The sequence below is a fragment of the Phodopus roborovskii genome, unplaced genomic scaffold, assembly GCF_943737965.1.
Source record: "Phodopus roborovskii unplaced genomic scaffold, PHOROB, whole genome shotgun sequence".
Classification (NCBI taxonomy): Eukaryota; Metazoa; Chordata; class Mammalia; order Rodentia; family Cricetidae; genus Phodopus; species Phodopus roborovskii.
Window position 1 is genome coordinate 385,435 of NW_026126544.1, and position 20,715 is coordinate 406,149.

The window sequence follows — 20,715 nt, forward strand, 5'->3', positions numbered from 1 at the left end:
TCTTTGGAGATGGAAGGAGTGACAGTCATAGCAATGGTGGAAGGAAGACCAAGGTCTGCTGGCAATGTTTTGTTTCTTGGCCTGAGTGATGACTACATAAGGGTCACCTTGTAATCTATCATTAAGCTTTGCATTCCTATTATAGCACTTCTCCATGTGTGTTAGCAGGGTAAAGCCTCTGAGGCTTTGCTCATGATGCTCTGCATCTAGACCTACCTCCATTCTTTGCTACCTATACAGCACACCCCTCACATTCCTGAGGCCCCTTGCCTCCCTCCGGAGTATGCCTGTTATTTCCCCCGGCCAGCTGTGGGCTGTTGGTTTTTCCTTCTTGTGTTTTGATATCTCATAAGAAACAATTCAGGATGATCACAGACCTCTTTCCTTCACTAACATTATCTTCAAGAATTTCCATAGTTAATATTGTGCCCAAAGGAAAAGCTAAGTGTGTCACATTTCAGTATGCAGTCTGGAGGCTGTCTCACTTCTGTCATTGCAGATATTTCCCAAAGTTCCTAAGAACATTCAGCAGAATCACAACTTCTGGGTCTTTGTTTTCCTTTCTCCTCTCTCTCTCTCTCTCTCTCTCCTCTCTCTCTCTCTCTCTCTCTCTCTCTCTCTCTCTCTCTCTAAGTTAAATGGTGAGCCAATTACTTCCTTCAGCCTCCAGACAATACAGTATTAGGAAATCAAGGGTGAAGAGGAAAGAATCTTCTAGAGAATTAGTGATTGGCTTAGCTCTGCAACTTTGGGCTGCCTCTCTTATGGCAGAATTGGACAGAACTCAGCCAATGAAGCAAGTGGAGTCAAAACAAAACAGCATGTAAAGGGTTCCAATCAAATTAATCTGGAATCAAAAGATTCCAGAAAAAAAAAAAAAAAAGAAAATGGAACCTAAGCATGCTACCCCTTAGGGCTTTTCTAACAGCCTGTCCACAGAACTGTGCCCTAACCTCTCAGCTGCTCAGCTGTCTCAATTAGCCTAGGCTTCGAGGTACCTTCAGTTTCATTATGCTCAGAAGTTAATGGTATGAGGAAGTCTCTTCAGTGGCACATTATCTTCACTCCACCCAGTGCTTTTCAGAAGCACAGCTCCACACTTTCCACTGCTGAGCAACAATTCACAAAGGGCTTCATAAGTCAAAGCCAAGACTGTTCTGTGTGCCACATCTAATAGTTAAATCCATGGTTCGAACAAGAGGCAATCTGATGCACCGATAGGAAAGGCTCTTTGGGGGTGGCCATGCAGCCAGCTAAATCAGCAGCAGCTGTCTGTGGTTCTCTGCCCACCTTCTCTGCTTTCACAGGATATAAACTTTACCACGGAGCTGGAAAGAGAGGAACAAGTTCTACCTACCTGTAGCCCAGCCCGTGGATCAGCTTGCTTCCCAACCGGTCCTGAATCATCTGAATTGTTCCCTGTAACAGACTCTTGACTGCTGAGTCTCCAACAGCAATAGCTACAATCCGACCGGGATCCTGAGCTCTCAAAAATTCCTGAAGTCTCCTGCTCTCATTGTGGTACTCGTGGGTATCAAACTTCTCATATTCCAAAACTTTGGCTGTGTCTTGGTCAATGACCCTCACATTAAGGCCCCGGGAAAAGTCCTTTTCAAAGGCATAGGAACCAAAGGGCAAGCCTGAGGAATGCAGAGTCCTTGCCAGCATGGTCCATGATGTCCTCTGTGCCCCATGTAACTCCAGTGTCCCGCCAGCCTCCCACACCAATAAACTTTTTGCCAAATGTTGGCATACTTTCACCTTCATCTGACTTGCCATACAAGGTAATTGTCGCTTTGGATCTATAGCGGCATTTTTCTGCTCCAATATGAAGCGCCCCACCATCCTGGATCAGGATGTAACGAGTCCTCAAGGTAATATTTCTGGATCCGTCTTTGTCATCCCCAAACACAAGCAGTCCTGCAAGGAACAACACTACTTGAACCTTTGGAACTGTGTTATAGCTAACACACGTGGGTCACTGGGGGTGGCCTATGTGGGTGATTGGCCCCCTGGATCCAATGCCAGCTGCTTCCTGGCTCTCCTGTAACACCTAATCCCAGCAATGAGAAAAAACTGGGTATTCCTTTGTCTTTTGTTTTTCTGTTTATGAATAAAATCTACCACAGATATTCTATATGCGGGACAGCAAATGACCCCCACATTACACAGCATCCATGGGGCTCCCAAAGACAGGGATTATTACCTACCTCCATTCTGAATGACTATAGAATTCACTGTAGCATCTGAGGTCAGGCGGAACATATCTCCCTCCTTGATAACAACCCGTTTTGCAGAATCTTGTCCAGGATCCCAGTTCCTAAGACGAGGGTTTTGATCTGGACAATTCTCTACAAAACATCACAACAAAGATAAAGAATCCAATCCAACAAAGTGCAAGAAAACCACATCACCAGCCAAGCCCAAGAATTACTGTCATTGAACATGGGTCTGCAAGGAAAGTGCAGTGTCACTGATCTTCTGCCACTGGAATGGAAGTCCCACCTGTTCCCAAATACAAGAATATTGAATTCTTTACTTCATAAATTTAAAAAAAAAAAAGTTAGCACATTAAGTCATCACTTAGTTCAGATAAATTCCACAAGATAAAATGAAGTTACCCTCACTACTTACTTTGGAAATAAACAACAGTAACAATGAATTTCTCATGGATCCACACTGTAAAGATGTTTTAGAAAGAAATTAATAGGCTGGCAATGTAGCTTATCATGCCTGAGGTCTTGGATTTGACTCCCATAATCTCAGCAAGACAGATAGGCAGACAGACCTCTGTGTGTGCGCACGCACACGCGCGTGTGTGTATGTGTGTGTGTGTGTGTGTGTGTGTGTGTGTATCTATGTGTCTCTGTCTGTCTGTCTGTCTCCCTCTCTCTCAATGCCCTGACTAATGGAAACAGACATCACAGACATTTCTAATATGTATTAGGTATTTCAAGCTCCTTCCTAAACACAGAGAATCAGAGAGTAGGTGGTAACAGCACCTCCTTCCCCACATGCACACTTTCCCAACAAAACTACAGAAGGCAAGTGGCCAAAACCATGACTTCTCATTTTCAGAGATGAGGAAATTGCAGAGTAGAGAAGCCAACACAAAGATTAGTTAGCAAGTTGAGTGATGTGGTAGTTCCTCCTGAAGAAATGAGGTCTGTTACTTGTAATCTTCCTTTACCAGAATTATAACTTGCCTCTTGAATAGTAGATAATAAAACAATGGCTGCTTGTATATGAAATACTTCTAGGGAAAAGAAAACTCGTAGCTTCATTTCTGATAAGTTAACAACTCAAGATTTGCTGGAGATCATTTTGTCCACTCTGTAGCAGATACTATTTTGTAAAGTATAGATGGGGGATGGCATCTACAAGTCTATAAACCAGCCTAGGAGAAAAACCATCATGTATGAAATAAATAAATGGTAAATAATGTGGTCCTTAATTTAGGGGCAAGTGTGCTCAGACAAAGGAAGAACAAGCTGGAGGTCCTGAGGCAGCTTCAAAGACTCAGACCCCAAAGGATGAATAGCACTTAAATAAGAGGAGTATGATGAGGAGACAAGAATACAAGGAATGTTGGGGCTGGGAAATGATGGAACAATAAACAGCGAGCATGGACCGCTCTGACAGAGTTCGGTTCCCAGCACCCACATCTGGTTCACAATTGCCTGAAACTACAGTTCCAAGGGATCCGATACCCTCTTCTGGCCTCTGTGATCAACCCACATATGTGGCCATTCACTCACACAGATGCACACACACATATACACAGAAGTAAAAATAATAAAATAAACCTATCTTTAGAAAGAATAGAATTATATTTACATATGATATAGATATCTCCCCCTGCCATCCTAGTCCATTTGTTACTCAACTCACCTGTATTTCAATTAAGCACCTGTGTTTAAATTAAGCAAAGGTAGGAATGAGTGACAAGTGCTTGAGGTCAACAAGGAGAAATACAAGTGAGGCTGAAGGCTCACATGTGAACGTAGAGACTACTGACAAAGGAGCATCCTAAATTTACATTTGAACCTGCACACCCTAGTAGCTTAAGTAGCCTAGGCTGTCACTCTGAAGTGAGAGCAACTAGAATTAAATTAGCCTCACTAACTAAGGCCTTGGCAATTACTTGATGGGATTATTTTTCTCATACCAGATTCATAATTACTATTTAACTCTTCATTATTAACCATTATACTAAAGGCACTCCTTGGAGCTGGCAGTGTAGCTCAATGGTAGAATGCTTGTTTAGCACAGACAAAGCTCAGAGTTCAATTCCCAGCCCTACAAAAAATAAAATGACTTTTCTTCAAGCTCCCTATCTCATAAAACATAGAGCTGGAATTCTCCAGAGTGTTAGATAAGAAGCAAACATCACATGTCACAAGCTACTGAGAAAGAATTCCAGTTTGTAGAGACCTGAAGCCCATTGTAAGAGTTATGTATGCAATTCCTCTTAACTGCTTGTAATCAGTTCCTAGAGAGCACACTCCATTAGACTATCACTCTAAAAATTCCTGAGTTGTTCCTTCCAGCAAAATATACTGAAATGAGAAAATGAATATGATGTGCAGAATCACAAAAAAATCAACTCAGCCAGCCCCATGTCCTGGGCTAGCCCACTTGTGAAGTAAGCACATTTGTAACAGCAAAAAAAAAAAACCACTGTGAGGCTGACCATAAATCACCTCAGCATTCTCAATCTTTCCAGCAAGCATCTTGCTTGTATTGCCAACACAGGGAACTAAAGAACCCTGACTCAAGAAGCCACATTTGCAGCCCAGGGCTTTGGATGGACTAAGAAAATACCAGGGAAAGCCACAGATTGCAGCTCTGATTTCCCATTAGTCTGGCTTCCCGCTCCTGGCGATTATTTGGAAAATGTGAATCAGAACTTGGTTATTGTGTTTGGAACTGGAAATAGAAAGTCAATACAACAAGCAAGGGAAATCAATGTTATAAATTCAAAGTGTGGCCAACTGGCTTAGTCAACAAAGATGTGGACAGGCTCATCTCTCTTACTCCCTGTTTATTCTTTTGGAAATATTGGTAACTACTTCCTCCAGGACCTTAAAATTGACAAAATCCGGGGCTGGAGAGATGGCTCAGTGGTTAAGAGCATTGATTGCTCTTCTAAAGGATCTAGGTTCAATTTCCAGCACCCACATGGCAGCTCACAACTGTTTGTAACTCCAGTTCCAAAGACTCTGAAACCTTCCCACAGATACCAATGCATATGAAAATAAATTTAAAAAAAAAAAAATTTGACAAAATCCCTAACGTATCCTGAAAATCAAAATAAAGTGATATTTGTAAGTTTTACAAAGAGCAAAGGGGGCTTCAACTGTTACACTATTATATCCAGTTAAGGAGACTTCTACTCAGACAAAAACCTGCAGTAGACTTTGTCCACAAGAAAAAAAAAAAAAAAAGACAAAGGGATACTCAACTCGGGTTGTAATGGTCTGGAGTCCTCTATGTCACAGCCATGGAACCTCTGAGTTTTAGACTGTTCTATGAAGCTAATGTTTCTTCAAAACCAATAAGAATACATTTATTAGCATTAAATAAATTCTCTCTCTCTCTGTATCTTGAGCATGTATGTGTGCTTGTGTGTGCTTTTGTGTGTGTGTGTTTGTGTGTGTGTGTGTGTGTGTGTGTGTGTGTGTGTGTGTGTGTGTGTGGAGTAGAAAACAAATGATGTGGAACAGAGATAGCAACCCATGGAGTGACTCCTCAGTTGGACGAGGCTGGCTCCATTCAGACTCAGGAATTCTGCTGGTCCCACCTTCCCAGTGCTGAGATTACAAGCACATGTGACCACATCTGGGTTTGTTTCATGTGTATTTGTTTGTGAATGTATGTCATGTGTATGTCCAGTGTTGAGCGTTGAGCCCCTAGAGCTCCACGTGGTTGTGACCCACTATCCCACCCTTTATAGGTTCTGGGAACTAAACTCAGCCCCTTAGCAACTGAATTATCTCCTCAGCGCTGATCACTACATTTCTGACCTGGCTTCTTGAAAAGCAAATATCATTAAAGCTCCCTACATGATATTCAGCTATGGACAGGATGGGTTGGACTGGACAAATGAATCAACTTAACACAAGTGGACAGAAGTTTCTTTTAAGGATACACTCCATAACTCAAAAGTATTTTTTAAATGTTTTACACTGTTTACCAAGGCTGTTTCAAATCACAAAACAATTCCTTTTCTGGTCACTTATTTGTTGTTTAAACGAAGAGCACTTTATCACTATGTGGATGACCAAATAAACTTTCTGCAATCCAGAACTCTCGGCTCCCACAAAGAAGAACCTGCACTCCCTGGGAATTACTAAAGACTCTGAAGAGCTTTTAAAGAGATGCTCCAAGAACAACTTGAGCCCTGAGACACAGTGCAAGGCCAAAAATGCTAAGAAAGCCAAACCTTCAAATTTATAATTTCCCACAGATTCCTCAAACAACTGCTCTCATTCATAAGATGTTACATCTCATCCTACCTGTGAATTAGGTAGTTAGAGCCAGCCTGAGCAACAAAAGGTTATTTTTGTTTTGTTTTGTTTTGTTTTGTTTTGTTTTGTTTTTTAGTATTCTATCTCCTCAACTTAGCTCTTTTTGTTTGTTTGTTTGGTTGGTTGGTTTGGTTTTCAAGACAGGGTTCTCTCTTGTGGCTCTGGCTGTCCCAGAACTCATTCAGTAGACCAGGCTGTCCTCAACTCACAGAGATCTGCCTGCCTCTGTCTCCAGAATGCTGGGATTAAAGGCATGCACAACCATGGCACGGAGCCTTAACTCTCCTTTTTAGGCTACGTTTGATGTGCGCCCACGCACATGGGTACATACCATCTGGAGCATATTTTGAGGATATTCCCAAAATGACTGCAAGCGCCACGAAAAACGAGAAGCTAGTTATAGCAAAGCAGATGAAGGTGTTCTTGTGTCTCTTTTGCTTGCGGTTCTCCCTCGGTGTCTGCTGCTCCTCCGGGGAGAAAGCAAAGGTTGCTGGGGCTTCTTGGCTGGTGGAGGTCAATTTGGCTGAAGCGTGGTTCTTTGGAGGAGGAGGAGGACGTAAGGGAACCACTTTCCCAGGAACGTAACCAGGTGAGCGATGGCCGTTTCCGTTTTGAGGTTGTAGGAAAGCAGGGGAGTGTCCCCTGGAACCAGCTGCATACATGATACCTTGTCACTATGAAAAGGAAAAGAAGGTTTTAAATGCATACACTGTAGCGGCTCTAAAATTCTGTTTGGAGACAGGGTCCTGTAGACCAGAGTAGGCTAGAACTTAACATGTAACCCGGGCTAGCCTCAAACAATTCTACAAGTAGGCACCATTATCCCACTTTGTTCATGAAAAAGCTGAGCCCTAGAAAGAGATCCACACCAGCCCAGGACCCTGACTCTAAAAACCGGCTCTTTACAGAAACTAACAGGCCTCAAAAGTAGCATCCTAATCTCTGGAATCTCTCATGAATAAATGCAATCAACCAATGATTCGTGATTCTTTTTTAGCTGAGAAAAATTGGAAACACACAAAGGCCCTCCTCTTTATGTTCACTATAGTTAGCACCAAGAAGAACAAGTTGTGAATGAAACTGTTCATTTGGTAGGGAGAGAGGGAAGAGAAAGAATACAGAAGGGAAGGAACAGGAAGGGAGAGCCAGCTCCACCGCATAATGTCTTGCTACACTAACTGTTGATAACTATGACACCCAACCTCTTCCATTGTTTCCCTAACAACCAGGGCATCCTAAGTCACCTGATTTCATGCAATACCCTCACAATAAATTCCCCATGTCTGCTACCAAAAAAAGAACAAGAATTTAGTGGTGCAGGGAGCCTCCAAATTACAAACCCATTAAACATAAAATGGCCCACTAATAAGTATTTCCAGGACCCAAATGGCATGGAAATTAATGGGGAAATCTAATCAGGAATTGATCATGAGTGTACATGAGGCATACAAACCCATTAAACATAAAATGGCCCACTAATAAGTATTTCCAGGACCCAAATGGCACGGAAATTAATGGGGAAATCTAATCAGGAATTGATCATGAGTGTACATGAGGCAAAGACCATTCTCAGAGTCAGTGTGTCTGTCAAAATGACCAGGTCCACGGGGCTCGATGTGTGAATAAAAGCCATTGTTTAGATGAAGAAACTTACACTTCAGACAAAGAAAAGCACAGCCATCCAAGGTGCTTGTGAGGAAACTGCCGTATATGACCCAAGCAGCAGACCCAAACAATGAACACAGCAAGCAGAGTGTGACCAAAAGAAAAAAAAAAAAAAAAAAAAGCCATCTATTAACAAGGGATACAGGATGTTCCTGAATGCCAGGTTCACTGGAGGGCAACACAACTGTTATGATCTGCTGTAAAATATCAGTAGAATCTAGGCCCCTGGAGCTTTAATCCTTCTGCCTAATTGTCTCAGGGTGAGAAGGGCTGGTGTTATTTATCAAGCTGAAGAGCCCTTTCGGGAGATAATGTGTCACACCAAATAATGTAGCCACCAAAAGAAAAAATAAAATAATAAAATAATAATAATAAATAAATAAAAAATAAAATAAGAAGCAGTGAGAGGCTCCAGGGAGTCACCAATCAACTAGAAATAACAGAGCATGTCCTCAATGTCACAGAATGGCAACTTAATGTGAAAACTCAGAAGGCATCTGCCATAAATGAATCCTTCTGAATCCATTAGCCCACTGGCTGACAACTAAAAATGAGCCACTACTTTTGTCCTAAAAAGTAAAATAGTACTTCCATATTTTAGAATAAACAATGTGGTTAAAAAAAATCTTATTTTCAATTCATAAAAACCATTAAAATTGTAAAACAGAAACATGTTTACATGTTTCCTTCAGGTCTCATTTCACACTGATGGGTTTACTCTAGACATGGTACTATGAATACATTACTTTAAAAAATATCGATTGCCACTTAGAGATCTAAATTATTTATGAAAAACAATGTCTCACGAAATCAAGAAGCAGCGGTTCTGACACCGTCAGAGAAACACAAAATGAGGGTCAGACAAAAGCTTTGCAGCAGCATCCTCAAGAAATCTAGCTCCCAAACTCAGTTTTAAATCGCTTGTTTGGAAGATAAGGTAAAATTCACCCACAAAATACTGCCAAAATGTGTTCAGCCTCCCAAACTCTCAACAGCTGTTTAACCCTAAAAATCATGGAGAGAAAGGGCATTGAAGTTTCCTCTAGTGTCCCAGTCTCAGTGTGAGCATCAGGCATAATCTGGATTTTACTGGAGCCTCATGTTTTTATTTTATGTAATTTTTTTTTGTTTTGCTTTGCTTGTATGTATATCTGTGTGAGGGTGTCAGATATTGGAGTTACAGTTGTGAGCTGCCATGTGGGTGGTAGGAATTGAACCTGGGTCCTCTGGAAGAACAGTCAGTGCTCTTAACCACTGAACCATCTCTCCAGCCCCCACCAGTCACATTTTACAGGTCCTTTTTGTAGTGAAAATCAGATTATACAGAAGGGGCTCATTCACATTTTACTATACTTTGCTTTGTTTGTTTGCTTGGTTGGTTGGTTGGTTTCTGGAGACAGGGTGTCTGTGTAATAGCCCTGGCTGGCCTCGAACTCAGAGATCTGCCTGCCTCTATGTCCTGAGTGCTGGCATTAAGGAGTGTATGCTACTATGGTATGGCGCAGCCCCTGAAGCAAACAAGCCACCCACAATGGGAATACCCAAATCTTTCATGTAGAGATCAGAAAAACATCCCACAGTTTTTAAAGCATAATTTTCTAGCATTTATGATTAATTCCTTTGGAAGAATTTGTGGTTTAAAACCAGCAATTACTTATTGAGTAGTTAAGTGAAAACACCAAGTGAGACAAATGCATATGGAAGTAAATTAATTGAAGCATAAGGCTGAAAGGAGACTTTAAACAGTACAGGAAGAGCAAACGCGTACCTAGAGATTTGAGATGGCCTCTTAGACAAGACAGTGCAGTGTTTTAAAACCATCAGTTGTTTAATCCCTCCCCTTCAAAAATACTGTTCTTAAAGCCATGCCCCTTCTTATAGCTTTAAAAACAATTTTGCCCTTAAACATGATGGTAATTAAAAATAAGTGCTTTCTGTGGTAACTGGCTGTACCAATACCACATAAACTAATATGTGGCTCTTTATCAGCTGTATGTGTTCCTGCAGCTTTGCCACTATTTGAGGCATATGCATCTCAAGAAAAATAATTAAAGTAACAGGGAGGTTTTAGGGTTATTTTGGTGGGTGGATGAGAAGGGCCTGAGAATTGAAACAAAATACTACACATCCCATACTTCTTTGAGTGCTAGGAGAGAGGGGTGTGTGCGCATACATGTGCATGTGTGCTTGTGTGTGGTGTGTGTTCCACGTACAATAAGGCATATATTTAATAAATATCTACATATACACACATATTGGAAGGAAAAGAGAGATGGGTAAAAATCTGTCTGATTTTGTGTTGCATTTAGTCCCAGAAAATCTGTTTAACTACAGATATCTATTTTCTCTCTTCCCTTCTCTCCTATTGATCCCCACTCTTCTCCCCACTGCCCAGGAATTTTCCATTTAACACTTCAATATTCTTGAGGCTCTGAGAAACTTAACTAATCTGTGTCACTGACTGCAACTGGGAGAAATTAAGAACATTATTTTGAGAGAAAAAAGAGTCAGTTCTTGTTTAACTATTACAAAATACAATTCTAGCCTGCAGTCTGCTGACTGATAGGTTGATTCAACATCTGCAAGCAGGAATTCTACAAACTAGCTGGCTAAACGTTACCCCTTTCCACAATGTGCTATAATGGATTCAATCACACAGTATGAAATGTGGTAGACACAAGGAAAATATGGAAAAACTTCCTTCCACTTCTTGCTGACAGGAAGAAGTGATGAGATGGATCAAGGGGACATCCTCTGTATGCAGATACAGCAGATGCACACCAAGATGCTTATTACATTGATGGGGGACACCTGTTCTCATTCTGCATCATCATCAATCCCCTATGTCACCCAGCCCTCTACCCACTGCCCTTCAGCAGACATGCACACACCCAATCATATTGAACACTCAATAAGAATCCAAAAGCCAGGCATAGTGGCACACACCTTTAATCCCAGCACTCACTTGGGAAGCAGACGAAGGCGGATCTCTGTGAGTTCAAAATCAGCCTGGTCTATGGCATGAGATCCAGGACAGCCAAGGCTACACCTTGTCTCATGGGAAAAAAAAATCCAGTCCTCATGCCTCATTTACACTCTTTCATGTTCCTCCGTGTGTGTGTGTGTGTGTGTGTGTGTGTGTGTGTGTGTGTGTGTGTGTGTGTGTGTGTGTTGGGATTAAGCATGTACCACCACTACCTGGCTCCTCCTATAATTTTAAAGAAAATAGTTTTTTTGTTTTTGTTTTTGGTATGAGTGCTCTGTCTGTATATAGATGGTTGTGAGCCACCATGCAGTTGCTAGGAACTGAACTCAGAACCTCTGGAAGAGCAGCCAGTGCTCTTAAATGCTGAGCCACCTCTCCAGCCCCAAGAGAATCTATTTTTAAATGGAAACCTTAGGCTTATAGAAACAGCCAAGATATCAGCATAATCTAATCAAAGATTTCCTAAGCAAAGTAGTGAGTTTTGAAACAACAATCAACTGAATGGCCACCAATCCTTGCTTCTAAGAATGTCTGTGCAACTTGTTAAAATTTGGGTAGGCAATCTTTCTTTTTACTAAGATCTTAGAAAATCTCTACAATGTAATCAGTGTTGAGTCCAAATAGTAAAAACATACAACAAAAAGTAAAATATTCCAGAAGAGGTATACTCAAATTATAAAAGCAAATACTACATTTTACTAAAGTCATCTGAACTTCTGCCCAGTTAAGCTGTTGGCTCCCAGCTGCTTTGAATTTTCAATTAAGATACTATAGTCCCAACTTCCTGTCTTAGAATCTGAGACATGACAGGAAATAACATCATAGTGACTTTCAAGTTTGCAGTTTGGTTAATTTAAGGGATAATGTTAGATGTCTTACTCAACCTTTATTTACATAGATTGTGTCTGCTGCTACACAATGAGCTCAGGCTTGAATACACAAAGCTGCTCAATATAGAGCGGTGGTAGCGCATGCCTTTAATCCCAGTGCTAGGAGGCAGAGGCAGGTGGAGCTGTGAGTTCAAAGCCAGCCTGGTCTACAGTAGAGTTCCAAGACAGCAAGAGCTACACAGAGAAACCGGAGGTAGGAGGGGGGAGGAATAAACAGCACCCAGGAATTTTTTAGGATCTTTAATTTTTCAAACTTCCAACATAAAAATTGTGTATTTGAACACATAGATTTTTGTGGAACACAGAGAGGTTGGAAAGGGGTAAGTATAAAAATAACCACTATGAGGAATTCTGCACGATCCTGTCAATACATATGATGGCCACTTGGAAGAAAACAACAGGTTGAAAAAGCTGTGTGCGCTTTCCTCTGAGATCTCAGACTTGAATAAACACAGCCCCAGAGAACTGCAGGCCCCACAGTCCATATGCACTGCTGCTACAGGGCACCCCCTCCACCAGGACACTGCATCTCTTAATCCCTGCCATTTCCATCCAGTCTCAACACCAGGGTATGTCACAATCCCTGCAACTGTCTGGCTTTGAAATCTTAGCAGACTTTATTGCAACTAGTTTACTTACAGTGATCCTGTTTCACTGTCATGAAGCGCTGTGATCCCAGTCAAGGGTCCCAGGTGCGAGAGAAACAGATGTGCCCTATTACAAATGGCCCCGTGGAATGAAAGGATAAGGGATTCAGAAAGTAATTATTGTATACTTCCCTGTCTGCCTTCTCCACTTGATCAGTGTAGATGCATAGGATGAATAGGACCAAAATTAAGTACTAAGTATTATCCACTGTATCTTCCTCACAAAGAAACACTCCTCGAAAATATACTAAGTCTACTTATAGAAAATGCAGGGAAATTATAAAGAACCTACTAAACACACAACCCTAAAAAGACTAACTGCACTTAAAAAAGAAAAATTGCTGCCACTAATCATTTACATTGGAATAACAAAACAACACAGTATTTACATTTAAAAACCAGTAAGTGTTTCTAGTGAAATTAACCAGTTAGGTACAGTTTCACTGAGTATGTCCTCAGCAAGCTGCATTGTAATCATCTGGGCAGATATAGATCCCTCATGGAAAAGACAATTAGGGGCTGGAGAGGTGGTTAGAGAATATGTTGTTCCTGGAGAAGACATGGGTTCAATTCTTTAGTACCCACATGGTGGCTCACAACCATCTATAACTCCAGTTCCAGGGACATGATGCCTCCTTATGACCTCCCTGGGCACCAGGCATGCATATGGTGCACAGATAATACATGTGCACAAAACATTCATAACACAAAATAAATTTTTAAAAAAAAATTTTAATGATATTTCCAAATACCTGAGACCAAAAGTCAACCAAGTGAATATTTTCTAACTGTAAAGTGCTCTCTTTAAGCAACAGCAAGAGAGCTGGTCCCTGCACTCTAGAGAGATGGCCCCCACCCCTCACTGCAGGCCAGGGTGAACCCATGCTGAAGGCATGCACATAGGAGAGCTGACTCCACCCCCTCACCTGAGGTGGGTGGCCTGATGGCCCCAGGGGCTTCCCTACTATGCAGGCCCACTGCCAGCCCTTGAGTTGGCCCATCTACCCCATCTAGGACCTACTGGAGCTAGTGAAGGGACTGATCCTATGGAACGATACCCCTCCAAGACTCAGGGCGGCCACAGGCTATCCCAGAGGAGTTCCAGTGAGGACCCAGTGAGGGTGGAGTACCAGAAACCAGAGGCCTTGAACCAGACCAGTGGCTCACTGCAATAGACATTTGCCAGTAAAACTGATGGGGCAAAAAGGTGCACTGATAGCCATGACACCTCCATCACCACCAGGATGAAGGAAGGGATGTCAGAGAATCAGGAAAGAAGAAGCAAAGAGGTTTTTGTTGTTGGGGTTTTTTTGTTTTGGATTTTTTTGTTTTGTTTGCTTGCTTGATTACTTTGATTTGTTTCCTTATTGGGGGGGAGCTGTGGCAAGGTTGAGGGAAAGATATGAGGGGACTGGGACGTGGACAGGTTGGGATGCAAGATGTAAAACTACCAAAGAGTCAATAAGAAGTTTGTCGTCGTTGTTTTTAAAGTGTCCTTTAAGCATTTTAATAATTCTTATGTCCCTACCCTTCAAGCCATATGAGGAAGATGTCAGACAATAAACATCCTGAACAGCCCTGCCCTTTCAACTCTGCTAATGGAAGTCCATAAGAAGCAATGGGTGACAACCCTAAGTCCTCAACAGCTGAAGCAAGCCCAAGGCTGAGGTACACCTTCACCCAGTGTTAGGAAAAATACTGCCTATCTACAGAGTGGAGGGTTGAGGCAGCAATAAATACAGCTAATTCCACTTGCCCAAGCAGAAATAGAAGCAAAAGGGAGCTGAGCACACGGCCTCCAGGCGTACTGCAGAGCTGTGGATTATGAATGGCATTCTTCTAGACTAAGATCCTCAGGAGGACCAAGCACCAGCCCAAGCTGGATTCACTCACTCGGGCTCAGTGTCACATAACCAAACTGAAATAGAAGGCAAAAAGATGTCAAGACAAAAAGTTGCCCTGAATAAAGGACCCTTGCAGTCTACCTGAGCCCTGCTGCTTGGCACAGAAAACCGGAACCTGCCTTAGGCAGATGTTAGCCAGAGCAACTTTTACTGACTCTGTTTCCTTGTTCCTACCTTACAAAGCTGGCCTTTCTGCAGAGTGGGACCTGCTCCCACTCACAAATCCAAAGAAAAGCCCAGGCAGATCCACAGCTATATGTTGTGTGGTTCCTCCTTCCGACAGATCACAGATCGAAAAGGTTCCTCATGCTGAAGAATCAGACAAAGGCAGAAGAGTCCTTTGCATCTGGTCCTCTGCTGTTTCTTTTAATCCCATTACTCTTCTTCAGATTCCTTCCCTCTCCCCCCCCCATTCATTCTCTTAAAAAGTGACCCCCCCTTCCAAGGCTCTCTAGGCCAGTCCCCCCCCACTTCACCCTTGTTCCCCATTGGCTAGAAAGACACAGAGGCTTCCAACCTGCTGACAGAGACAGATGGCTGTGCAGTGGCCCACAATAGAGGCCCCCAAGCGAACTAACGTCATCCCCTTGCAGCTGACCTTCCAAAGAATAACCCAAAGCTGGAGTCTGACCTGAAGGAGGCCGATTTAATTAACACAACAAAGGGCTGAGCTGCCAGAACCTGCATTGGCTGGCTGCATCCTCTACAGACTGACAACCCTTTAAAATGTTGCTCCAGAAGAAAGTGCAGGGTGGGAAGTTTGTGGGTAGAATTAAGGTAGGGGACAAGCTTTACTAATAAGGACAAATACACCAAGAGCTCATGATCTAATAACACACTAACATTAAAACGCTATGGCTTACAGAATAAACACTATGTTATGGCCTGTTTTTCAAACGAAGGACAATTATCAAAGATGCCCAAACTGAAATGATCCAGGCTACTCAATCATGGGACCAGGACCCAAGTATACCACCACCCCTTCCCCCTAAAATGAAATGTTCTAATCAGAGAACACAAGAACAAATTCCAGTTTGTTTATGTATGGTTTTTGAGACAGGGTTTCTCTATGTCCTGGCTGTCCTGGAACTCACTATGTAGATCCGGTGACCTGAAACACAGAGATCCATCTGCCTCTCCACTGAGACTAAAGGTGTGCTCCACCATCTCTTGACACAAGAGTTCTGCCTCACAATGGACATGGTGGTTACAACATACACATTTTATACACACACATTCATGTAGCATGCACATAGCTGGCCCACCAATCAAGAAGCTCTAAGTCTGCTAAGCCAAGGGTGGTGGGGAGACAATGGGAATCAACATGTAACAGAGTACATGTGGGACAAAGAAACTAGCTTGTTGGATCTGAATTTATGCGATCTCATTCAGTTTCCATGAATACAACACACTTTATGTTTCCTAACAGCCCATCACCTGGGACCACAGCTGCAAATTCTCCTTCTTTGTGAGTGTACTAACAGCCATATCTGAGCTCTGACACTGACTGGCAGTGCACCAGCAACAACAACCAAGATGGTTGAGGAAACGGAAGTCTCTCCTAGTCTTTGGATCCTGAAGGCATGATGGCAATTGCAGGTAAGTTCTAAGCCAGGCTACAAGGCATACTCCATGTTTTTCCCCAGAGAATGTGAAACATCAGCCAAGCAAAGCAGCCATATTACATCTTGTAAGCAATTGCCCTGATGTTCAGCAAGACTGCAGGCCTGGTACTCAGGAGTTACTCCTTCCAAGAGCAAGATGATGGCTGGAGTTTGTACAGCTAAACAAGGGTGGGCTGAAAACCTGAGAAGCATGACCAGGTCAAGTGTCTCAGACTCAATAACAAAGGCAACAAGAACAAAAAAGACTAAAAGGTTCCAGGTCAAGATAAAACAATGTGGGCATCTAGAAAAAGCTAGCTACTGGCTGATCCTGGTGAAAATAGCTGTAGGTCAGGCCATGTCTACATTTGACCTTGTGAGCTAGACCTTTGAATATATCTGATTTCCTTTCACAGGGCTAGCTCCTCACCACAAACAGCAATTATTTATATTTGATTATGCCATACAGTGGCTGGGGAGTGGTTATCAATGCAGTCTCAGTGAGCAATGAAAGCCACACACTTAATTTCATGAGTATAATCTTTCTCGAGCTTCTTAGTCAGTCAACAAAGTTGATTTTATAGTAGTGGCCTTTTCAAAGAAAAGACACCATGATGATCTTTCTCATTTCTTATGAAATGAGATGTAGGCATATTTTCTGCTACTAACTAAACTTGCCAAACTAGTCATTCTTTGGAAGAGTATTGGAAGCAATAGCCAAAACTACTATAATGCTGAAGGCTTCCCAGTGTCTCAAATGAAAGCCAATGACTAAGTAAAAGCTTCCAAATCAATAACTGGTTCGCTCAAGAGACTTGGCATCCAGATCTGAACAAGACGCTGCTCAGCAGTTAAGAACAGTGTCTGCTTGCTCTTAGAAGACCAGGGTTCAATTCCCAACACCTACATGGCAGCTCACACCTGTTTGTAACTCTAGTTTCAGGGGACCCAACACCCATGGCAAAACACCAATGCACATTAAAAAAAAAAAAAAAAAGACAAAAAACTATTTCATCAAACTCAGAATCGATAAGGATAATTTCTCAGTGGCTCAATATGAATTGCCTTAAACTACTAATTCTTTCCAGCAACCATGCCCCAATATTCTACACAATGCTAAAACTATCTTAATACACTAAAGCTAAGACCATCTCCTCAGCAACTTGTGTAGCATAAAATTCTCATCCATGTGACAGGTGCAAGGAGGCAGTCTCAGAGTTCAAAGTTTAAGGCCAGCCTAACTACTTGGTCAATACCTCAAACAAACAGAAACAACAGCATAGGTTCTTAATAAATACAATTTTCCTTTTGCCTACTGTCCAAATTAAGAAGGCACCCTGGTGCACCTCATGTGAAAAGTCATCATTTCACACCTGTAAAGAGAATGTCTTGTTACAAAATCTGTCGACAGGGGAAATCCACTAATAGTTTCAAAACAAATGTGTCCCATAGATCAAAAGACTCATTTGTAAGGAGACAATAATTACAGTTTCCTGATCTGTTTCACTTTTTTTTAAGAGACAGTTTACAGTAAAGCAATGGTGGCCCATGCCTTTAATCCCAGCACTTAGGAGGCAGAGGCAGGTCAATCTTTGTGAGTCTGAGGCCGGCGTGGTCTACAGAGTGAGTTCCAGGACAGCCAGAACTACACAGAGAAACCCTGTCTCAAAAAACTAAAAAAAAAAAAAAAAAAAAAAGACATTTTACTAAACACCCTACACTTCTATCTGGTGCCATGTGCCCTGCCTAATCTAAATATGCAATAAGGTATTTGCTGAACACAGGTCTTAACAACCAACATTAAAGATTTCTCAAAATGAGCAAAGAGAAAAGAAAATAAGAACACACACACAATAACCTTAGCATGCTATTTACCCTGATTCACAAAGTGTCTGAATGTTTCCAGGAACTTGCTTCTTAGGGAAAAAAAAAAAGTGAACTTCTACAATATTGCAAATTTGCATCCTGTTTACAAAAAATGCAAGTAAGCTAACATTTTTACAGAGTTCCTTATTTGACAGAAATTTATCACAACTACCACCCTGCTACATGCGGCATATCTTGGATAAATAAATATGGGAGATGAAAAGACATGGGTCTACCCTTTAAACTTAGGTACAATGGCTTTCTAAGCCCAAATGAAAACTATTTGAACACTTAAATAACTAACTGCCAACAAAAGCAAAATGGAATAAAAAGAATAAATGGGGAGGTGGGGAAAGTCACCGTCTGGAAATACAGAACAAAGTGGGTCTTGTCCCTGCTCAGTCATCAATTTACTACATGACCTCACTAATTAGTGACCCCTCGGGTCTCCACTCCCTTGCTTTATCATTATTTTTAGGATGTCCTGGAACCACGGGCCAGGATTCGGCATGTACAGCAGTGTCCAATACCCTGGCTCACATTCACATTACCCAAAAGAACCACATTTAACTTTATAACTTTAAATATCTGAGTTTGGATTTCCATCCAAAGCAATTTCTAAAACATCAGCTAACCTTGTGTCCATTTCAAGTAGAGAACTAAAGCAAGTACCACTTATAGTTTTAAGTTGCACCCTGACAACAGCTGCCATTAGGAGAGCATTTAACTGTTGAAAATTATACTCTTTACAAATGGAGAAAATAAAATGATTTTTCATAGTCTCAGATATGCAGCTGCCCTACCTCACCCCTTTCCTATGTTAACCTTGCTGGGACAGCCAGTAGAAGGGAGCTGGCTTGGGAGACAGACTCAGACAAGGCCCTCGAGTGATGCCCTGGACCAGACAGCCCCTCCCTCTCACAAGCCTAGCCAGTAAAAGCTTTTCTGTGAGTGAAAGGAGGTACATCACGAACTAGCAACCAGGCGGCAGTCCCCAGCACCTGCTTCCATTCTGGAAAGACCCAATAATGGAAACCTATGGCTGAGGCCAGTTTGATTAAGCTATAATTTATATTTACTTATAGCTTCCTTAAAACTACAGTATCAAGTACCTTTGGATTGGCAGTGTTGATTCTGTAATTTGCATGTCAATTGTAAACTTAATTGGCTGCAGTATATGCAGTCAACAAGCAGTTTAAAATTTATCTCATAGATGAAGAAATTTAGTGGCAAACTGTTAACAACTGCCAAAACCTTCTTCTGAAGCTGAGCCTGACTTCCCACCTTCAGTTTTGCTTGGGTGTAGTGGCAGGCCAGTAACCTGAACAGCCATGATGGCTGTAAAAGAGGCAGCCTGTCTTAAAAAATAAAACAGGAAAAAAAAAAAAAGTGGCCTTTCTTATGCTGATTTTCTGTCTCTCATTGTTTGTCTGATTTAACAAACAGTTTCAGAAACCATTCTACTGCCCAACCTTCAGCAGGCAACTTCCTTTGTCCTCCTGAAGCACAGGTACAGTGGGTCTCCATTCACACACTGGTAAGATCTTAATGTTCTTGGTTTGCTTGGGTCCCCAGCTACACTCATTTCCTCAGCTGCAGCCTTACTCATCTTTGTTAGTGGAAAACACCAGGGCTCTCCTGCCCTCTGGCTTCCCCATCTGCAGCCAGCCACTCCTTCCACTTCCCTCTCCCACTAATAGAAAGTGCCACAGAGCATGCTGAGAGCCCTTCCAAGCTGTCTGTGCATGATGACTGATTCAGTTATAGGATCCAAAGCAGATGGACAGATGAGTACATTACTAATAAGTATTTCAGCATACTTTATAAAGTATAGACATTTACAAATGTGGGTCTTAAACTATAAATTTAATAGTGATTTTGGTTTTCACTTTCTGAAATGTGGCACACAACTATTAGGTATGATCTTTTCGGTTTCTAATGGCCCACAAGCCCAATTTACTTTGCCATTTTCTTGGTAGCTGTGAGGACAGGCGTGGCTAGTCTCCTAGAGCATAACTGGGATGTTGCCACATTCCACTTTCATTCGATTCTAATGCTTCAGGAAATCCACTAGTTACAGGCTAGATAGGAAAGAGAGACCTTCCTCAACAATTAGCCATAGAACAGCTATTGCACAGAACGTCATGGGAGTCCAACAAAGAATGTATACCCTAATGTCTTGTATACACCCAAACGCACACAGATATACATACTCACCACAATTCTCAGCTTACTCTCATCCACAGGTGGCCCGAGAACAGGTGATTGATCAGAGTTCACTTCTAACCTTAACTTTCTGTCCTGTAAGGCAAACAGTATGAGGCAGACTGAGTTTAAAGTCAGAAGACAAATTTCCAGTCCCAACCCACAACTTCCTTTGAATCTAGACTTAACTAGGTGAGTTATTTCAAAGACAGGAGAAACACCATCGCAAGCTGGCCTCTATTTCCAAGGGAACAGCATTCTGGGTAAGCATTCTGCTTTCCCCAGAAATGGCAAATTCAAAGAACTCTTCCATAGATATTGGGGGACACACCAAAGTAGGACTCCCAGACCACTGCTGAGGTTCAAGCTTCCTTAATCTTTAGGGGTCTCTCTAATTTGGGTTTAGCAGCCATTTCCA

General features: G+C 42.0%; 1 protein-coding gene across 1 annotated transcript in view; it reads right to left on the minus strand.

The window, feature by feature from the left end:
• The window catches only part of LOC127233614 (cell surface hyaluronidase-like), a 70,680-nt gene extending 50,353 nt beyond the window's left edge, over window positions 1–20,327 (minus strand). The window contains 5 exon segments of the mRNA XM_051200156.1: window positions 1,358–1,719; window positions 1,721–1,920; window positions 2,211–2,351; window positions 6,862–7,204; window positions 20,310–20,327. Of these exon segments, the coding sequence (XP_051056113.1) occupies window positions 1,358–1,719; window positions 1,721–1,920; window positions 2,211–2,351; window positions 6,862–7,192 (1,034 nt within the window). The 5' untranslated portion in view covers window positions 7,193–7,204; window positions 20,310–20,327.
• Between the last annotated feature and the right edge of the window lie 388 nt (window positions 20,328–20,715).